Source organism: Melospiza melodia, chromosome Z (assembly GCF_035770615.1).
Source record: "Melospiza melodia melodia isolate bMelMel2 chromosome Z, bMelMel2.pri, whole genome shotgun sequence".
NCBI classification, from domain to species: Eukaryota; Metazoa; Chordata; class Aves; order Passeriformes; family Passerellidae; genus Melospiza; species Melospiza melodia.
The window spans coordinates 30772344-30794350 of NC_086226.1; the positions used below are offsets into that span (position 1 = coordinate 30772344).

Below are 22007 nucleotides of genomic sequence, written 5' to 3' on the forward strand. Positions count from 1 at the left end.
CAATTTTACCGGACATAATTTTTTTGTTTACATGTATTGACTCTCCTCAGCTGATTAACCTAGCCTCTTTAACTTCCATGCAGATAACTCTGTGTTTGGATTTAAAACGCATGAAAGGTTTTTCAGTTTTGGTTGCAGTTGTCAATTTTCCTATGTTCATTTAAGAAACAATAAATACACCTTATAACGAACAAAGATGGGTGGTAGATCCTCTGTTGCGTCTAAAGTAGATCGCTGCCCATCAGACAAGACTAATTGTGAAACTTAGTGTCTTACAGTTGTTATATTCCTTCATTTGTTTGGTGTTCGCTGCCGATGTTTGAGTCTAGTCGGGTTTTTTGGTTGTTTTTGGTTGATTTTTTGGGGGGTGGGTGGTTTTTTCCGTCAAGTTGTTTTTTTGGGGGGGGGGGGAGGGGTTGTGTGTGTGTGTGTTTGGCTTTTTGCTTGGTGTTTTTTTGTTTTGTTGACTTTTTTACCGCCTGAAATCCCGTTGCGAAGGTCAGCGAGGCGCAGGGCAGGAAAGCGAGGCTCTCGGAGAGGCAGCCGGGCAGCGCCTTCCCCCGCACGGCGGCATCGGGACTCGGTGCGGCGCCGCCGCAGCCGCGGCCGGAGCGGGCCAGGGCCGGGGCCGAGCGCACCGCGCCCAGGGAAGGCTCTTCGCTGCCAGCACGGGTGCTTCGGGCAGCGGCAGCAGCCGGTTCCGCCGGCTCCGGGCGGGCTGGCCGCTCTCCGGTGCGCTCGGCGGCGGGCGGGCGGCCCGTACACCCCGGCGAGGTGCGCCGCGCACCCAGAGCCCTCCGGCCGGTCCCGGCGTGCCGAGGACGGGCAGTCCTTCCTCCATCCCTCCCTGCCTCCCTGCCACCCTCCTTCCCTGCCTCCCTGCCGCCTCCGCAGCCTTGGCGGCGGCCGCGGGCCCCGAGAGCGCCGGCTCCCCGCACCCGCCCCGGCTGCTGCTCTGCTGCCGTGCTCTGGTCACTGCCGCTGACGAGGACGGCGTTATTAATTTTTTAGGTGGGGGCAGCGTGGTGTTTCGGGGTTTTTTTCCTTTCCAAAGCCACAATCCAGAGAAGGGGCTGTGGGTTGTTTTCCTGGGACGTGAAGAAGAGACCATTGTACCAGCACTAAGGCGGGATGCTGGTTGGGGCTATTTCGGAGAGGGAAATTTCCCAAGGGAATCATCCTGTTTACGAGGGGGTAGAATTGGGGCGTCCTCCACGCGCATTATGGCAGGACAGACTCGTGAGGGACAGGGTTATTCCCCTGCTGGTTATTCCTCTCTCCTGCCAGTTTTGATCCGTGATGTGGGACGGGCGCCCTTCGGGACCGGAGCAGGGCCGGGCTCGGTCGCTGCCTCCCCTCCACCGCCCACTGCGGCCCCATGGCCGGCGAGGGGAACGAAAGGGCCCGATCACCCTGGCGGGACCCCCATCAGAGCCGGGACTTGAAAGTGGGCCTGAAACTCCCTCGCTGCCTTGAGGTTTCTGTTCACCCCGGAGACAAAATCGCCGCTGTATTTCCTGTCCTCGAACACTTCCTGACACTGGGAAGATAACAAAGGGGAAAGTTTAAAGCAATAAACATCCCCAAACTGCCTCGCTCCCCATGTGCGTCCGGGGCTGCCGGCCCTAACGCCAGGCACCACTCGGCTGACTGGAAACTGGGATTTTCCATGCCTCGGCCCGACCCGCGCTCTGACACCTCCTTAACATCTTTTGGGGACCTTCCCCGCCCCAGAATTTGGCGGGGATTTGTTTTCCCCACCTGCCAAAGACCTTACTCCCCTGCCTAGGCTGCCCATGCCAGCGTGTCCACTTCTGGCTGGCTAAAAAAGCGGCTGCGGTGATGCCGGTCAGTCCTGAGGAGACGCTCCGAGTCTTCCTGAACTTCGAGAAAGGCTCTAGGAGAGAAAGGGTGGCTGCGTTCTGCTTTTCTTTTCTTTTCTTTTTTTTTTTTTTTTTTTCCTTTTTACTATTTTTTTTTTATTTAAGCAGTAGCGGGATTTAATAAGCTTGATTGTATTATTAAAAGTCAGGAGGGTTTCCTGGGCGTGCAGAAGAAGCCCACTGACAGGTTTTCTTCTGTTTTGATAGATTTAGTGCTGTTAAGGAGCACTTCTCCCTCACATGCAGTAGCTAAGACTTGAAGATTAAAGATCGCACACCTCTAGATGAGTCAAAGCCTACACCCCGGAGCAGCTAATTCATTTCGTGATTGATTTCCCCGCTGAGCTGTTTCCAGTTTCAGCCTTGTGCGAAACCTCTTCCCCTCTCGGCACGTCCACCGCACGGGCTCCTCACCACGTTCCGCAAGACAGCGAGGGGAAATCTGAACCTCTGGGAACCTCAGTTCCGGACACTTCTTGCAAAGCATCTTTTTGGTCCAAAGCTCCTCAAGTTTTAAACCGGAGCAGACTCAAGGAGGCTTTCTGCGTGCCCGACTGGCGAGGCTGCGCTGAGCCACCGCCTTAGCGTGGCACAAAAACAGCTCTTCCGACCGGAGCGGGAGATTCGCTGTGTCCTGCGGCCAGGTCCCCCCTTCTGAGCCCCGGGACGCTGAACGCGACGAGCGCCGGAGGGGCGGCCAAGGAGCCCTGGCTGTCTGTCCCTGCGCACTCGGCACACGGCCGCCGCAGCCCGGCACCGCCTCAGCAAGGGCATCTCACCCTTCTCTCCAGCCCCTGGAGAACCCGCTTCCTCTCTTCCGAAACCAGCAACACCTCCTTAATCATTTCCCAAAGCTGATTTAGCTGATTTTTTTTTTTTTTTTGTCTCCCCTGGGAAAACATCCTAGTTTTTGCCACTAAGCAAAACCAGGACAGAATTTATAGCGGTTCTTTACAGGACGGAAAGGGTTAATCGCCGCTGTTGGGTTGGGGGTTGTGATTTTTTTTGTTGTTGGTGGTATTTTTTTTTGTTTGTTTTTTTGTTTTTTGCCCCCATTCCCTTCCCTCGAATGCATATAATCTCATTTGAGCCCCTCAAGGTGATGAAAGCTATTGATTTCTGTGTAGAGTCACCGACTTTTAGCAGACTTTCCCAGCCCCCATCCCTAAAGTAAATAAATACGATAGAGGGGAGGGTAAAAACATGTATTTTCGGAAGTGTCTCATATATGTACAAATCTCGGTTTACGTCTTCCCATTCACGTGCATAGTGATATCCTTCACCAGGGTTTTCCTCTAAATACCTTATTCATTGAAACTGGCAGTTCCACTCATTATTCCACTCCCTTAAACCTGATTCTGATGCCGGCTAAATATAGAGCTTCGCCTTACTGGTAACGCGAATCGAATACACAGTAAGCAAATCAGTAGCACGGGAGGGGGAAAATCCCCTTGATCAAAGCCCTCCTTTTTCCCCAATCCTGGTTTGTGGGGCGGAGACAGGTTTCTCTCTTATTGCACATCATTTGCAACGATCAAGCTTAAAATGCAGTCGCCTCTCCCAGAAGTAGTAGTTAAACCAAAAGCTGGGCTGTGGGGGTTAATAGAAATTCAATCAGATTGAATTATTTTCAATCAAGGGTCTAACGGTGAGAAATAAGATGTGTTATCTCAAGTATGGGAGGAGCTGTACTTTAAGCAGGTCATGTTTTAAAAATATATACAAACATCTAAGCGGGAAAAAATGCCTAGAACGCAGTACGGGAAAACACCTTCTCTCTTCGAGTTTCATAAAATCCTGGAATTTTCTTTTTCTTAGCCATTGGGCGACTTTTTTTTTTTTTTTAATTACTTGTTTTTCCAGCTCGCAGCAAGCGAGGTCACCCCGGGGGGAGGTGGTGGGGTGGGGGCCGAAAGGAGGGGTGCCCCTCGGGGAGGGCTAGAGGATGGCATCTGCAGCGCGCCGGGAGGAAGGACACAAAAGGTCCGAGACGCGCCCGCCGCCGCCACCGCGCGGGGCCGCGCTCGCTCGCCCCGCGGCCAGCAGAGGTCGCCGCGCAGCCTGCGCGCCCCGAGCGGCGGAAGGCCGGCCCCGCACCGCGCTGACCCGCACCGTGCCAGCCCCGCACCGCGCCGGCCCCGCACCGTGCCAGCCCCTCACCGCATCACCCCTGCACCGCGCCGGCCCCGCACCGCGCTGACCTGCACCGCCCTGCCCTGCACCGCGTCAGCCCCGCACCGCGCTGCCCCTCACCGCGTCACCCCTGCACCGCGCTGACCCGCACCGCTCTGCCCTGCACCGCACCGCGCCAGCCCCGCACCGCCCTGCCCTGCCCCGCACCGCGCCAGCCCCGCCGGCAGCGGCAGGTCCGGCCGGCACACGAGCAGAAACCGGGCGCCGCCGCGCGCACCCGGCCCGGAGAGCGGTGCAGGGACGACCCTGCAGCTGGGGATTTCAGTGAAATTGGCTATTACAGGCGGTCTGCCCCAAACTTGTGGCAGGCTGTCCGAAGCTGCCCGGCTCAGAAGTCTTCCAAACTGCTTTTTGCTTTGCTTAAGTAACACAGAGAATTACAGCTACCACTCTGATACCAAAATGCCTAAGTATTCGTAGTTACACGTATACAGAATATTTTCTATATACCCATGTAAATAACCACCCCCACATATCTGTATACTTCCAGTTTCTTGGGTGTGGAAGTGATCACCCAGAAGAGTTGCATATCACGCCGTTTATTTAAACGTCGGATATGTAAATTAGCTGTGTGCCCGTGTTTACAACCATATCTTTACCTCCTGACACTATCTTGAGATCATTTCAGGGCAGTTTAGTTATCTCCGCAAGCGGCAACACTGGGTCCCGCTTCTTGTTTGAAATAAACCTGGAGGGTGTGTTTGCTCCCTCAGCTTCGGAAAGAAAAACATCTTGCAAAGTAAGTTAGAAATGCAAGATTGTCCATTGATTAGTAGCTCTCTCAGCAGCATATGCGAGTTTCAGAACTATTTCTTGGCTGTTTCATCCCAATCAGACATCCCTGTGGAAAATTATTCTGCATGAATATGGCTTTGCCTCTCTTAGACCCAAACTCGGTTGCCTCGTACAAACATGGGACATTGAAAACAAGTATATTTTCCTGATGAACAGTGATTGGAGGGCACTTCTACCCTACGTTGATGAGGGCGGTATAATAGCCCATATGGAACAGAAGACAAAAATGGGATCTAGACAAACTCAAAGGGAACGTTTAACTCCGGGTGTGGAGGGGGGGGTGTCCGAAGGGCATGGGACAGTCGTGCTCGGGTACGGTTCTGCACAGACTGAAGGGCGGGCACCAAGTAGTCGAAGAGGAATCTGCCCTTTGAAAAACACACACAAAAAGAAAGCAGTGCCCCTGTCTAAGATGCGTTTTGCCCAGTTTGGGAAACTTTCAGGTGACTGCCTTCTGGAATCCGAGGGGCGCCGCGCGCCGCTGCGCAGACGAAGGCGCGGACAGCGCACGGCACCTCTCCTTGCCGCGGCTCTCGGGTGAGGACTCCCCACATCGCCTCCAGGGAGCAGCGCCGCAGGTCCGCTCCGACAGCAAATCCGCGAGTTCTCCCCACCCCCTCCTCCTCTTTTCTTTTCTTTTTTTCTTTTTTTTTTTTTTTCCCTTATTTTTTTCTTATTTTTCTCTCTTTTTTTTTTTAATAGTAAGAACTTTAAGGGATGCTCTTTGTAGGAGAGAGGCAGAAGTTCTTGAGAGACAATTTAAGGCAAATATTTGTACCTTCTTCGATCTTGTGTTTAACAGAAATATTGAAGATTTTATCCACGAATTTAAGAGAAAGAGGCTGAAGGAGAAACGTAAACAGTCCCATCTCGTGGCTGGGGTCGTGCTCAGCCAGCCCGCCCTACCCTCCCTCTTCAGGGGCATCTCCGCCTGGGCAAAGCAGAGCGTGGCACCCGCCGGGGAAAGACAAACGCTCAGGAGGAAAACAGTGGGATTAACACCACCACCAAAAAAAAGACATATATATACATATATATATACATACATACATACATACACACACATATATTTATATACATATATATATATATCTATATACACACATATATATATGCCCACACAAATATAGACATATAGACATATGTATATGTATAGGTATATGTGTGTAGGTATATAAGTATATGTATATGTAAATATCCATATGGAAACAGTGCATGTGGCGCAGGAAGCCTGGACGAGGGAAGGGGTATAGGAGCCCGAGCGGGGGCCGGGAAGGAAAATGAAAGGTGTGACGGGAGATAAGCGACGGCGATGGAGGAGAGCGACAAGCCGAAAGTATAAAGGGAAATACAAATAAGGAGCGAGGAAAAGTTGGCCGCGCGAACCCGAGCCGGGCGGCCGCGCCGCCAGACGCTGAAATATGATAATGGGGCAGCTGCGCCGCGCGGCCCGCAGCCAATGGCCGTGCGCGGGCGTGACGTGCCCGCGCGTGACGTCGCGCCAATGGCGAGCGGGCTGAGTTGGAGCAGAGAAGTTTGAGTAAGAGATAAGGGCGAGGCGAGTGCCCGCGCCGCCAGCGCCCAGTCCGGCACCGCCGCGCCTCCGCACCGCACCCGGCACCGCGCACCGCACACCGCACCGCGCCTCGCCGCGCCGCTCCTGCGCCGCCACCGCTCCGCACCGCGCCCGCGCCGCTACGCGTGGACGGACCCCACCGCGCCCCCGGCGCCGCGCCCCGCACCGCGCCTCACCGCGCGTCCCCTTCTCTCTCCGCAGCCCTGACAGTGTCTCCCACGCCGGTGGTGTTTTGTACCATTTTCTTTTTTTTCCCCTTTTTTTTTTCCGATTTCGATTTTTTCCTTTTTTTTTTTTTTTTTTTTTTTTTTTTTGCCTCTGTTAATACTTCTATTTTTTATTATTATTATTATTATTATTCTTGTTTTTAGCGACAGCTTTCAAACCTACTTTGGGGTCTTAAAACGAAACCGTACACCATTTCACTGTGGACATTACACCCTCTTACAGATATGGGAGACATGGGAGACCCACCAAAAAGTAAGGCGGAATCTTTACCGTTGTTGGAATAAATGTGCTGTCTATTGTAATCGTCTCAGGCAGACGAACTGCTAAAGTGGTGAACTTCATTTGAATGGTAGAGAAGGTGCCTTTGTTACCATGCCTGCATGCTTGCTCTGTCGTAGCCTTGTATGTTAACAGCCTGGGGTCCTACTCTTTTTTAAAGCTTGGGGAGCAGACAGGATTTTGATGGGATCTCCAACCACGGAGCCTTAAATTCTTCTCGTGATAGACTGCGGTGAGGCTGTCTGACTATCCAGCACCTAGTCGGTCTAGGAATATTAACATTAGACTTGCAAAAGAGAGCAAGTGACAACCGTAATGATGCTTGTTCTTGCTAGAAGCCTCGATTCCCTTCTTCTGAGGGAAAGGGCTCAGTGGGAAGTGCACCCCACCATGCTTCATCTTTTCCAGTCAGAGCCTCTTAAAATACGAAATGAAACACATAGGTACTCTCCTCGTAAGGCAGGGCGTTCAAACAAGTCAACAATAAAATAAAAATTGAACAACGTGGGAGTTTGGAGTTTTGATTCTGTGCAAGGTTTTTGAAATTAGGACCTTCACCCCAAAGATTCTTCACATTTGCATTTTTAGCATATGTTCTGCTTCCTTTCTAAGCGAGGCAAGGTTTTGATAGCACACTACAATTACCATCCAAAAGTGTAATATTCTTTAAAAAAAACAACCTCAAAAACCCCAACAAACGCCTCCCCCCCCCAAATATACAAACAAACAAAAAAGGCAGAAACCAAACAATGCTCCCACAATATGCTTTATAAGGGAATGACATTAAAAGTGTGTTTATCTCTGTAGGAGAGTAAACGGCTAGTCAATCATGTATTTATTTTCATTTCAGAAAAACGTCTGATTTCCCTATGTGTTGGTTGCGGCAATCAAATTCACGATCAGTATATTCTGAGGGTTTCTCCGGATTTGGAATGGCATGCGGCGTGTTTGAAGTGTGCAGAGTGTAATCAGTATTTGGACGAGACCTGTACGTGCTTTGTTAGGGATGGCAAAACCTACTGTAAAAGAGATTATATCAGGTACGCCATTTACGTTGTTTAATTGTTCGGTGAGATCTTATTTTTCTTTTTAACTTTATAAATTAGACGGAGGAATTAAGAGGGAAAACTGTGAGGAAGCGGGTAAAAGATAATTGGTATGCCTTTATGTGTTTTCCCATGAATAGACCTGTGAGGAAAAAAGTTAGTAGTGAAGTTTTTTTATTTCTTCTTTTCAAATGCAGATATCTGTATTCCTAGAACTAGGTTCGGGACCGTGTAGGACCTTTCAGAGGACTTTGGCAATGCATCCTGTGATTCTAACCAAGGGGAGAATCGTAGATAACGAATAATATTTTCAGTAGCATAGATACTATGATCAACACGGAACAGATCACTTTCTAGGACAACCTGAGAAATGCATCTCTGTTTCTGCAAAGGCATAGTGGCATTCAAAAGAAAGGCACTTCAAGCATATATGCCGTAAACATAAATACACGGGTAGGGAAAAAAAATAAAAAGATAAAGAAAACCCTTCTTAAACTAGGCCTATCAAAAACAAAAAACAAAAAGAAAACAAAACCAAACCCCAAATTTCCTTCGGACTGGAGGATGCTTTTACGGGGACGTTAAAACCTAGACTGAAATGTTTCTTAGCTAAAATAACTGACATTTAATCTTTTTTAAATATTAACCCCTTTGGTGATATCTGACTGGCTTTTCTTTCTTATCTTATCTGTACTGATGAATTAGACAGAGCAGATCAAATTGCCCATCATCTGTTCGCGAACAATTGGGTATATTTAGATAATGGAACCGCTTCCTTCCTCACATTAAAATCTGGTAACTGATAAAATGTGAGAGTTGCCAATGCTGACACTATAGAGAAACGAAAGGAGGAATTTCGAGTGTGTTTATTATTTGTGCTCCTGGGTCATGCTGATCCGTTTCAGTGTCGCCTACTGGGTTTGCTAAATCATAAGTTTGTGTGACACTGAGGTATGAACAATTTTATTTTCTGCAGAAAGTTTTGGAAGGAAAACACCTAGCCACCTAAGATATCTTCTGATTTCTGAATTATAATTCTGAATTGAAATAAAACCCTCGAGTCCTTCCTTCTCTAGTGCACAATTTATAAGCAGACCATTCCTTCAAGCCATTGTGAGATTATTCTCCAAGTTCTAAAATGGCGAAAGCCAGAGCTTTTTTCTTTTTTTAATTCTTTACTTTTAAAACAATGCTGGAACCGTTCTCTTAAATGTTGTCTTTTCTCTAAATTCAAATGAAAGGAAAACATTTGGACCAAAATGTGCTCACTTACCTTCTTATAGAACTAAGCAGAAGAAATTTGAGCAGAAAAAAAAAAAAAACAAACAGCTCTTTTAAATTAATACGGAATACATTTAATTTGCTACAATTTAAAAAGGAAAAAGTACATTACATGCAAGATGGCTTTGAATTAGACCATGAGCCAATCTCTATGTGTCAAACCTGTGGGCAACCACTGCGCAACTTTTGTACCTATGAATGCACCTACTTTACGATCACTTTGTTCTTTTGCTGTTCAGCCGTTTGTTTGTGTTTTTTCCTTCTCAAAACTGAGTAATTCGGGCATATGCAGTTCTGAACATAGGATTAGTGCACTTCTATAGCCATAAGAGCTAAAGAAGTGTATACTCCCAAGCATACATTACAGACTCTCTCTCTAAGGAAGTATACTGGTGAGGAAATTGGTGGGGATAAATAGTAGCTCAGTTTTAGGAACAGTTTTCGCGGTTTATGTACCAGCACATTTTTCAGTGCATGTACCCATACATTTGTGGCCAGGTGTTAATTTTAATCATACCAAGGACTTCTGGCTAATAAGCACCCTGTGCAGTACGACACCCGAGTTGGAGCATTTTTTTATGTTTGCCTGCTGGCGGGCGAGCTGTCGTCCTCTCCTCCATGGGAGATGAGGAGCCCGCCACCCACTCCAGAAAATCATAATTTGCTTTGTGGGGCTGTCAGCGAGAGGCTGCCCTCCCATTCCTACCGGAGCATTTGTGCCCCGGCTCAAGGTGGGAGCGTCAGAAGGAGGAGAGACGGGGCAGGGACGCGGAGGTAGAGACAAGCTGCAGAGTCAGAGCACCGAAACTGCTTTTTTGTTGGGGGCGGGAGAGAGGATTTACGCTGCTGTACGTGTAAGCTGGAGGAGACATGTGTGTTATGCTTATATTGTTGTATTAAATTAAACTGGTGAGAGGAGCCCCGGGGAAGAGAGCCGGCGCTGGCAGTTTCCCCTGCTGGCTCCCGGGGGCTGAGTTGACGGCAGCCCGCACACACGTCAAGCGGCACAAGTCTTGAGTGGGTTCCGGGCGAAAAGTATCACAATTTGGGGAAGCTGGCACGTTTGTGTCTCGGAGGGCAGCTTCGGCAGGCTCGCCTTCCCCTGGTGTGCCCGGGTAGTCTAGTTCAGACCCAGGCCAGGCTAGGTCAGGTGAGGAGGCAAGGGGAGGGCAGGGATGGCCCCACTCCTGCAGCAGCCCGAGCGCTGGGGCAAGAGGGAGAGGTTGGATATCCTCTGGAAGAAGCGGGGCCGGTTTTTTGTTTCTTCCTACACCTCTGCCTCCCAACTCTTCTCTTTCACCGGTGTGTTTGTGTCCACTCCGCCTTTTGTGGCACGGGGTTCAGGGCACCGACTGAGAGTGAATCCGGCTTGTTCCTTTCCTCTTCTGGCTTCTGTATTTTCCATGCTTTTTAAAGCCGTGGATTGCCTGTGGCGCGTCTACGCGGGGCCAGGGGCTGCCCACGAGCGGGAGTGAAAACCTCTTTCTTTTTCCCTTTCCTTTCTCCCCCCCTCCCCCCCCCGCCCCTTCCCTGCCCTCCCCCTTCCCCCTCCCGTGCTCTCCCTGCTTCCCTCCCTTCTCCTTCTTTCTGGGCTGGGCCCTGCTCAGGTTATACGGCATCAAGTGCGCCAAATGCAGCATCGGCTTCAGCAAGAATGACTTCGTGATGCGCGCCCGCGCCAAGGTGTACCACATCGAGTGTTTTCGCTGCGTGGCCTGCAGCCGCCAGCTCATCCCCGGCGATGAATTCGCACTGCGGGAGGACGGCCTCTTCTGCCGGGCGGACCACGACGTGGTGGAGAGGGCCAGCCTGGGCGGCGGGGACCCTCTCAGCCCCCTGCATCCCGCTCGGCCGCTGCAGATGGCAGGTACCGCCCGCGCCCAGCGCCGCGGAAACCCGCGGGGTTTGGCGATGCCAGGTCCCCCTCCGGGCGGCGGGGAGAGCCCCATGGTCCCAGCGGGTCCCGCGCCTCCGTGGAGAGCCGGGCCTGAGCGTGCGCGCCCGCGGAGAGGCGGCGGCGGAGGCGCGCCCCACGCTCGGGGCTGCTGCGGGCCCGGCTGCCGCGGGAGCGCCCGCGGTGGCGGAGGCGAGGGGCTGAACACCTGCGCAGGGGCCGCGCCCCGCCCGCCCCAGCCTGCCCGCCTGCCGGCCCTCCGCCTGCCCGCGCCGCGCTCCCAGTGCGGGACTGCCCGGGGCAGCCCTGAGCCTGAGCCGGAGAGGGACGGACCGCTGCGGAGAGCAGGTCTGAGCGTTCAGAGCCCTCCGCTGCCTCAGGAGCGAGCGGAGGAGCTGTTCTGGGCGCTGGAGGAAGTAGGGTCTGAAAAGAGATAGACTTCATAACTACAGGCTGGCGCTTAGGCTGTAATTTAAAACTGTCAACAAGCTAATCTTCGGTAATTGCCTTTTAAAGTGACTCTTGCCTTCTTGAAACGTTTCATGTAATTTGATGAGAATTTCATCTCAAAATTCAGCCTTGTAACTTCAGAGTCGCCCACCTTACAATTTCATTCACACTTCCAGTTCTCGACGGGTACCTCAGGCACTCAGAGACCCTTAGCTTTAGGAAGGGACACTTCTCTGAGGCTGACTAGGCTGGACAATACAAGCTTGGCCGGCCTTTTTGCTATGCAAGTGACTGTGACTCGGAAAGTTATTTGTAAATACAGCTATTCTAAAACGGCCTCATTTCCCTCTTCTGAGCTGCTTTCAGGTGACAAATCTATAAATACGGATAAATACTCCCGTAACTCGTCCGAGCAGAATTCTGAGACTGTGCTTCCTATATCGTGTTTGTGCCATGTCTCCGAAAGGCTTAGTGTGTCGGCAGGTACAATACTGATAAGATTTGAAGGCTTCATATTGTCGTCATCGCATTTACTGATGTATTGTTACAATTAGAAAAGTCGGAACCCGACTGTACAAAAGCGAGCACTTCTGAGTGTTAGCTAAACAGTTTGGTGGAAAAAAACCAAAACAAAACAAATACTGTTTTTATTTTTCCCTCGACTGGGTCAGATTACACATAATAGCTACAGCTACACAACGCACAGAAGAATTGCAGAACAACAGGAACACTTAGAGCTCTTGATGTGATGCCATCTGTAGTTTTGCATTTCTTGGCAGTTTCTACGACTTGGTGGGCATGCTCTCCTTTTAAAAGCACTAGATAGATATTTTTAAATTATTCATCCAAAGTATAAGCAAATGCACCTACCACCTCCACTTTTTAAGATAAATCTCATATCCAGTGCTCTGAGATACGGAGCTCTCCCAGGGCTTTTTTTTCCATTGGCATGGTGAAGAGGATTTGGCCTCTTTTGCTCTGGTTTGGAAGCGTCAAACTGCCGGGAGCTGTTGCACGTTATCACTGCTTCTGGCTAAAATGAGCTAGGTTCACTATACAAGAAGCAGACCCGAATTATGATTAATTTAAGAAGTATTCTTTCACTAATTTTCGGGCCAAAATTCTGTTTTGGTGATTTGTCGGGAAGTAAATACATAAAACCCTCCTGCTCCTTTCCTAGCGCACATACACCTTAGCTAACTTGCCCTCCCCTGTCAAGTTTCATACAGGTTCAAGCTTCTGTCATTAGGGGTTTTAGGGGGGTGGTTTGTTTTTGCAAATTAATTGTCTGTGGAGTCAGAAATGTCAGTCACTCCAGCAGTGCATAAAGCAGAGGAGGCTGCAGCAGCTCCGATAGATCTGAGTGCTTGAGTGGCCTTTGAAAGAGGGTTCATCACCCGCCCCCCCGCCCGCCACCTTCCCCTGTCCCACCAGCTTAGATTCATAGTCTCTGCAGACTCCCTGCTTCCTACTCATGGGGATCCTGTTCCTCCCTTCCCCTTCCCTTACAGCAGAACCTATCTCTGCCAGACAGCCAGCTCTGCGGCCCCACGTCCACAAGCAGCCCGAGAAGACAACCCGAGTCCGGACTGTCCTGAATGAAAAACAGCTTCACACCTTGAGGACCTGCTACGCTGCCAACCCCAGACCTGACGCCCTCATGAAAGAGCAGCTGGTAGAAATGACTGGCCTCAGCCCAAGGGTCATCAGGGTTTGGTTTCAAAACAAGCGATGCAAGGACAAAAAAAGGAGCATTATGATGAAGCAACTTCAGCAGCAGCAACCCAATGACAAAACTGTAAGTGGCTTCAGCCTCTGTCCGCGTCTGCCTTAATTCCCAAGGAGAAAAGCTTCGTGTACGTCCGGCCCGGACAGCCGCAGGGCTCGGGCTGATGGTGTTAGTTTTTTGCGATCTCCCTGAAAACAAAGAACACGATACTGCTTAGCCATCACCCGTTAGTTTCTGCTGTCAGTGCAATAGAAACAGACCACAGCGAGGAGGCGACTTAGGCTGCTTAGGCGTATTTAGAATTTGTGGGGCTAACAATACGCAGTAGCTTAGACTAACTTCTCTGCAGCGTGAATGAGACCTGCAGAGCTTATGGGATGTAATAAACCCAGTCTCGTCTAATACTTATACTGCAAATGCAAAGGGCTTCTTAGGGAGAAAATGACGCCTTTGACCTCTTCAGTGTTTTTAAGCAGGAGTAAATCCATAAATAAAAATAGTTAAAAATAAAAGGTAAAAATAAAATAAGAGGGTTTTTTTTTAGCACTTTGCATCCTACAAAGTGTGTGTATCGGTCAGTGCACTTACTGCAGAAAAAGACAAATGCAATGCAAATTTTTCGGAATTACCATAGTGTTTACAGGTTAATTTATATATACTTATATCTATGTAGAGCTCTTTTCTGCAGATATATGCATGGGTGATATAAACAAGCGGCATGCACTGGGGTCATCAGAACAAGTTATCTGTTTCTATTTTACGCCAAATTTGTTTCTTTTTTTATTGTTGTTGTAAGTCTACTTGAAGAAGAGTCTGTTACTCTCCTTGTGTATATTGACTGACCCGAGAATGACTATTAATTCATAAGGCTGCCTAATTAAGTGGAATTTAAGGAGTTTCATTTTACCCTGTTGGAATGCAATAAAACACGGTGTTATTAACTCGCCTGAACAATCGTCGAGGCTTGGAGTTATGTTGTACGCTGTGCCTGCACCACAAGGCATACTGAGAGGGCCGGGGGGGCTTTCTGTTTCTTTTTTTTTTTTTTTTTTTTTTTGGAAAGAGCGCGCTAATGACGTGCCCCAGGTTTGCTGTGCACTGGATATACGATCCAGCTAAGGTCACGCAAAACAAAGCCAGACTGGACGCGAACTACAGAGGGGAGCGGGATTAGCCGTTTCTCGTTCTGAGACGTCCATTGGCAGTCGAGATACAGAGTGCTCATGTTCAAGAGAGCTTGGGGCGGAGGGGATATGCCTTGAGACGAATAGGAGGATTAAAGGGAAAGAAAGTAAACTTCCACCGTGATAAATGCAGCGAGTAGAAGCGGGCTGACCCAGAGTAGAATAGAGTAAGACATTCACAGCAGATTAACAAAGCAAATACAAGCGACCGTATAGATAAGATAGAAAGCAGTTTATTGACTCAGCGTTTATACACAATAAAGCTAACCAAGCTCATTAACATCTTTTGCCGGGCTGTTTACAGAATATCCAAGGGATGACAGGAACTCCAATGGTGGCTGCTAGTCCGGAGAGACACGACGGCGGTTTGCAGGCGAACCCCGTGGAGGTGCAGAGTTACCAGCCGCCCTGGAAAGTACTGAGTGACTTCGCATTGCAGAGTGACATAGACCAACCTGCTTTTCAGCAACTAGTAAGTGTCGGTTCCCCGCCCGGGCCAGCCGGTACCCGGGTCAGAGCAATGGGCGATTCACTCCAGGTGCCAGATGCTCTCAGAGAGACAAGCAATCCAGATTAACTGGGTTTTCCAGAAATTGCAAGGCGTGCACGACTGCATCTGTAAAAGGAGAAAACTGAATTGATTTCACAGAGGTTGGTGCAAAAATCGGTCTTAGTGTACAGCAGAGATATTTCTTAGTTGAGTGTGAGTTTGGATAAGGCCCGACTCAGGTCAGGCCTTTATTATCATAATAGCTTGCACGCTCCTGAAAACTGAAAGCACTTCACCAAAGCATTCTTTATATGTCACTTAATTGTACTTATATTTGTGAAAGCAGTTTCTAGAATTCACCCCTCCCACTTCAGACTGATTTTGCCTTTATGCTGTAGGATGAATTTTAAACACATGATTAGTGTCAGCCGCGGCCCTTGTTTTGTCAGACAAATATGACCTCTTAATTAAAATATCAAAGTCTGTGTCTTAAGCATGTACTTCTAGATATAACTTTATGTATCCATATATACACATTAATCTGTACACATATATAGCTTACATTAAGTGTTGTTCTTTGGAGAGGAAATTGCTAGTATGTATTTAGGTGAAAAATTTGAGTAATCTAATAAACTACCTTAAGCCAAATCAAAATAGACCTTTTAGAAGAAATTCTGTCCTTAACTCACTTCCTTATGCCTGTGTCACTTGGTAGTCCATATGGGACCATATCACCAACAACACTTAGGCACAACAAGGTGAGTTAAGGAGAGAAGTTCAGTCTTAAGTCAGTTTCCTGGCCTAAGTCTGTTAAAACCAGATATTTAAATTTCAGGGATTCAGAATAACAGTTATGAAAAATTAACATGCAAATCTTTTTTTGATCTGTTGGGCTTTTTTTATTTTTGCTTTTTTTTTTTTTTTTTTTTTTTTTTTTTTTTTTTTTTTTTACACCAAGTGATGGAAGACAAAGGTTTGCAACCTTTTCGGTTTAGTATCATGCTCTCCTGCAGAATCCCTTTTCTTTTGCCCAACAGCAATCTGCAGTGCGTTCCCCTCACTGGCACACTATGCTTGCTCAGGAAACTGTAGCACAGCAGCAGGGCTATTTGCATCCTCTTACATCTAAAGCAACCACTGCTTTTCCTGCTTTAATCAAGCTGTCCATCAGACAAGAGAAAAAATTATCTCCTCTGGTTGCTTTACTTACTGTGCCTTAACAAAATACAAGACTTTAAAAATCCTTGATGCAGTGAGGTTTTGTATTAAATTGTTCAAAAAAGGAAATAAAAAAAGGCAGGATGGAAGATGGATAGTCCAAATACATATATGAGTAAATAGACCATTAGATTGACAAATTAATATTGATATACGTTCACCATAATATGTGATACTGAAAAGAGCTAAATTAAAGAATAGTGGAAGGAACAGACCATTAATTGGCCGTTCAAGACACGGCTGTAATCTGGAAAGGGCCTTAATCACAGAATTGGCCAGCTAAATAGGTGCCAAATAAATGCTTCTGGATTAACAAAGCTTCACCCTTCAAGTCATACCTTTCTCCAGCACTACCCCTAAACTAACAGGAGCAGCGGGGCACATTAAGATGGAATAGTGTGACCTTTTTTATCAAACAGACTCTCATTAAGAAGAGATAGCACCAGCCTCGAATCAGGAATGAAAGCGGATGGCTGATTTCAAATGCCTTCTGCTATTGGATGCTCCTTCCAGGTTTATTTTGGTATGTGCACAAAAGGGGAAAATAGTAATCTTTCAGTTTCATGTCAAGAAAACATATGCACTCCTACATAATTTACTAGAACATCCTCTCGGGATTGCCACTCTTGCAAGGCAGGGAAGAAGGCCTCATTAATAAGTTTGTTTGCTTATTTGCTTGATTTTTTCAGTCTTCTTTTTTCCATTTTTTTAAATATACTTTTTCTTGGTGATTTGGCCAAAGGCCTGAAGAAGGTTCCTGTGAAGTCAATGGGGAAGCTAAACAGAGCAACCAGCAGTGACACAGCCTCCTGTGCAGATGTATCAGGCCTATTGGCTGCATGCCTTGTATATTTATTTTTGTGTTCTTCTTTGCCTGCTACTTTTCTTTGAGTTTTACAGTTGTAGCAACAGTTCTTTTTCTTATTTTTCTTCTTTTTTTTCCCCTCTCTCTCTCTCTCTCTTTTTTTTCCTTTTTTTTTTCTTTTTTTCTTTTTTTTTTTTTTCTTTTTGGCAGGTTAATTTTTCAGAAGGAGGACCTGGTTCCAATTCTACTGGAAGTGAAGTAGCATCAATGTCCTCTCAGCTGCCAGACACACCCAACAGCATGGTAGCCAGTCCTATTGAGGCATGAGGAACATTCATTCAAATATCTGTTGTTGTTGTTTCTGCCCTTACCCTCAACCCTGTTGAAGAGAGTGGGAAAGTGAACATGTTGGGACTTCGGAATTTAGGGGGAAAGAATACTTAACAACCCTGTAACGAACCTAGCAAGGAACTGCTCCATGAGATGAACGGAGTCATATTTGAAAAGACAAGGTAATATGGTAGCAACACTGTGAAGACAATCATGGGATCTTACTAGAAAAAAAATACTTAAAAGAACCACAAACCCCGTGCTTTTCAATGGTCAGAGGAGTATCAAAAAGACATTTTCCAAATATAATGGATTTGTACTCGTGGATCTCAAAAAAAAAAAAAAAAAGGAAATCTTTTCATTTGACTGCACATCTTAGGGAGAAACCAAGGTAGAGGGAGTTTCTATCCGGTCCCTCCCATTCCGAATGGTGCTGTTTCTATATTGGGGATAGCCTTGCCAAAAGAAGCTCCAGTAGGTTTTCCATCATCAGGAAAGAGACGATTCAGCCTTGCATTGCTGAAAGATTCCTTGCAGGAAGGTGGAGCTGCATTGGTTTGCAATGTTGTTTTTAGTTGACTCTTAACAAGGGGTTTATCCTGGGTCTCTTCTAGCATGCCTGTAGCGGGATTTTGATTTTGTTTGGTTGAGATCCACCCCCTATTAAATGTGATGCGATTAAAAATAGGTTTTTGAATTCCTCTTTAAAGGCGAATTTATAAAAACATTGCAACAAGGTATACCTCTATTTTGCCACAAAGCGTCTCGGGATTGTGTTTGAAATGTGTCCGCCCAAGAACCTTCCCCTCCCCCAGAGATGTGTATAGTCATTGGTTATAACGACTGTTTTTCTCTCTTTCCTTTCTCTTTATCTCTCACTCTCTAGAAAAAAAAAAAAAATAGGAAAAAAAGTAAAAAAAGAAAATAGGACAAGTAAAAAAAAAAATCACTCCTTTTGTTTGCTCTTGCATTGCAAAATTATAAAGTAATTTATTATTTATTATCGGAAGACTTGCCACTTTTCATGTCAGTTGACTATTTTTTTTTGTTTGCTGAAGTAAAAAAGAAAAAAAAAAAAAAAGAAAAGGTTGTACCGTGGTCTTTGAATTATATGTCTAACTCTATGTGTTTTTGTCCTTTTTCTTTCCTTAAATATGATGTGAAATAAAAGCGCCATATGTAGAATTATTATATCTTCAGGACTATTTCACTAGATAAGCGTTTGGAATAGAAATAATAATAATAATAATAATAATAATAATAATAATATTAACATTAAATAATGAACAAAGTTCCCTCTTTTAAATATTTACAGGTTAGCAGCTAAAATACCTGAAATAAAATATTGCATGCAAAGCCGGTCGTTAGTGAATTAAAGGAGTGTGATATTTTATTGCAAGTATTAACGACCAGCTTGTAAATTTCCGTTTCAACAACTGTATCAGGGCTAGTTGGATGCCTTAGCTTTCAATCGATAACGTTAGAAAGTCTCTTGTTCCCCCACCCCATCCCTTGCCCTTAAAAGTGATATTACTCTAGGCATGATCAGACATAACGTTAAGACATCTAAAGAACTGAGAGCTCAGGCTTTTTGCCGAGTTCTGCTATTTTTAAAAAATAATAAAAAGAAAGTGCTGTATACCAAAGCCTCGTTGTTGAGATTGTTGAAGTGACCTGTACTTTAAGTATAAGCTCCTGATAAAAGGGACGCTTTTTGCTTAACAAGTCAAGTATGACCATTATTTATCAATGTCTGCTGTCAAAACAATTAAATAATGCTGCAGGAGGAATAGTTGTGGGGATATTTCTGTCGGGGATATTGCTGTGAAATTGCACGAATATGTTCCTTATTTTCTGTCGACTTCCCTCTCTTCACTCCCTCTTTTCTTCCTTTTTTAATTTGCGGGGGAGAGGGTGGTGAAAGCTAGAAATGTGGGCGATTTCTTGGGGAAAAGTAGAAAGAAGTAAATAAAAAAAATGGGAAAGGGTTGTTTTTGCTCCAGTCCAAGTGCTCCCTAGTGCTCGCGGGCAGCACCAGACAAAGGTTCACTTTAAAACACCCTTAAGGACTGGAACATACAGAGATTTTCAGTCTGACAAAGACAAGTTGGTTTGCATGTCAGTTACTCCAAACCCCAATGTTTTCTTAACATAACCTTCTTTTCCTTCCCTCCTCACCATCTCAGCCCACTCTGAGCAAGCTCAGCTATAGACAAACCATTTCGACAGTACAGAGAACATTAAAAAAATGTTAAAATCTAATACAAGGATTTCAATCATCCTGATTAGAAACTGGATTCATTTTGTATGCTCAAGTGTAATACATTTTTGAGTACTTGATAAATATTTAAATAAATATGAAATCTACCTTAAACTGTGTGATCAGTAACACTTGTGTTTTCATGCAGGATCAGAGGATTGGTGCGGCGCTTCGGGGGGCGGGAGGGAGAAGGGGTATCATTTCTGCCCGGTGGTCTGACCTGTGAGCTCTTGGAGTCGCTCTCACTTGGGTGAGTTTGGAGACGGAGTCTCCGACTCGGGAGGGTCTGTGACTGGCGCTGGAAACCTGTGAGGGCAGGGCAACCCGGGGCCCTTGGCGCTCGCCCCTTCCCGCCGGGAGGCTGACGCGGCGGTGGCAGCAGCGGCGGAGACGCGGGGTCGCGCAGGGCGGGGGTGACCCCGAGAGGGAGCAGCCTGCTCGCCGGGGGCTGCCGAGAGCTGCCCCTCTGCCCCCCGCCCGGGCAGGGCCTTGGGGCGGCCGGATGCCTTTCGGCTCCGAGGGCCACGCCGGAGGGGGACCTGGGGCTGCCGGCCCCTGCGAGGGAAAGGCCCCCCAGCCCTGCCAGGCGCCCCGCGGTCCCGGCGCGCCCTCGGGGCGGCTGGGCAGCCGTCGAGATAAGCCGGGAGGCAGGGATTGGCGCTCGGGCTGCCAGCACAGTGTCTTGCACCTTGGAACAAACACACAGGGCAGCAGCGCGTCTTTGGAGCCGGGGCGCTGCCGCGGCTCTGCAGCTGCCGGCCGGGAGCCCACTCGGGATGTGCCTGCACGCACACCCACCGCCAAGGATGTGCCTGCACACACACCCACCGCCAAGGATGTGCCTGCACGCACACCCAGGGCCAGGGATGTGCCTGCACACACACCCACGGCCGGGGATGTGCCTGCACACACACCCATCGCCAAGGATGTGCCTGCACACACACCCAGGGCCAGGGATGTGCCTGCACACACACCCAGGGCCAGGGATGTGTCTGCACACACACCCACGGCCGGGGATGTGCCGGCACACACACCCACTGCCAGGGATGTGCCTGCACACACACCCATCGCCAAGGATGCGCTTGCACACACACCCAGGGCCAGGGATGTGCCTGCACGCACACCCAGGGCCAGGGATGTGCCTGCATGCACACCCACCGCCAAGAATACGTCTGCACACACACCCAGGGCCAGGGATGTGCCTGCACGCACACCCAGGGCCAGGGATGTGCCTGCATACAACCCACCGCCAGGCTCCTATCAGCGCCCCCGCAGAGGGCCTGAGCCCCCCAGTCCTGTCCGTGGTAGGAAGGGTCGGGTCACTCCTGCGGCTGCCACTCCGGGGTCTCTGCGTCCCCACGGCTGCTGTGGCCCCCACACCCGCGGTCAGCCCCGAACCTCCACCCTCGAAACTTTGGTTAAACAATACTCGTCTGATTTCAGAGGTTTGTTTTGTTAGTTTTTTTATTTTTTTCCCTTTTATGGCCTTTGATTCCATTTTTCATTACATGCATTTGTGAGGCCCCAAACTCCGGAGTGTTTTCCACCTTGAAGCGAATAAAGACAAACTTTCGAGCCGATCCTCCTAGTGCCTTCGGCAGAGCACTTCCTGAGCTTGGGCAGCAGGATTCGTGTAAGCGAGAGAAAAGATCCTCTTCGTGAAATGCATGTCCTTATGGTGCTCTGTCAGGTTTCTGCTCTGATTCCTCTTTCCAGTCTGGACCGAGGGTGGCGATTAGCAGTCCCTGATCCGCCGGCTCATCTCTTGCTGGAGCTACTTTTAATAGTGTCAAATGAGCCCGCTATAATTTCTCTGAGGACTTCGTTTGCACACACTGAGATCAATATTCAAACTCTTCTCATTTCAATATTTGTACCCAGGTTATTTAGCTCTCAGCATCCCCAGCCAACGTGGCGGTGTGACGCAGAAGCCGGGTACGTGAATTCCAGAGTTGAGATCAGTTAAACACGTCAACAGTAAGTGTTTGCATTTATATACATCTGTATGCATACATGTATTAACAAATTCACATTGGGTTACCTAAGAACGGAGGCCAGGGAGGGAATAGGGGGCCTTCAGGTGATGCCAGACCTCAGGCCGCAGCATCCCCAGCCGCAGCACAGCGCCCGGGACGGAGCCGGGGAGGGGTCCGGGTCCTGGTGCCGAGCGGGTTTCACGGGCCCTGATCCTGCCTGGCCCTCTCTACACACCCGAAACGCCGAAAGCGTTTCACGGTGAGAGATGCTGCTGCTGCTGCTGGGCGCTTTGCGTGCTTTAGCGGACATGTAAGTAGTTAATAAAGGGGCTGGAAAGAGATCCTGTTTACTGATTGTTCCTGATTGTTGTTTTCTTGATAACAGAGCAA

The 22007-nt window shown here is 48.1% G+C and overlaps 1 protein-coding gene across 2 annotated transcripts; it reads left to right on the forward strand.

Annotated features, from left to right (window-relative positions):
* Positions 1-6618: 6618 nt before the first annotated feature.
* ISL1 (ISL LIM homeobox 1) lies at positions 6619-19755 on the forward strand. 2 transcript variants are annotated; one of them, XM_063180574.1, is made up of 7 exons: positions 6619-6671; positions 6819-6927; positions 7805-7994; positions 10889-11148; positions 13137-13423; positions 14843-15010; positions 17262-19755. In XM_063180574.1, exons 2-7 carry the CDS (start codon positions 6900-6902, stop codon positions 17376-17378), a joined length of 1050 nt encoding a protein of 349 aa, XP_063036644.1. In that variant the 5' UTR covers positions 6619-6671; positions 6819-6899; the 3' UTR covers positions 17379-19755. The 2 variants fall into 2 exon arrangements, with proteins under 2 accessions (XP_063036644.1, XP_063036645.1); XM_063180575.1 differs by lacking the exon at positions 6619-6671 and having other exon boundaries at positions 6755-6927; positions 13140-13423.
* The last annotated feature ends 2252 nt before the right edge of the window (positions 19756-22007 follow it).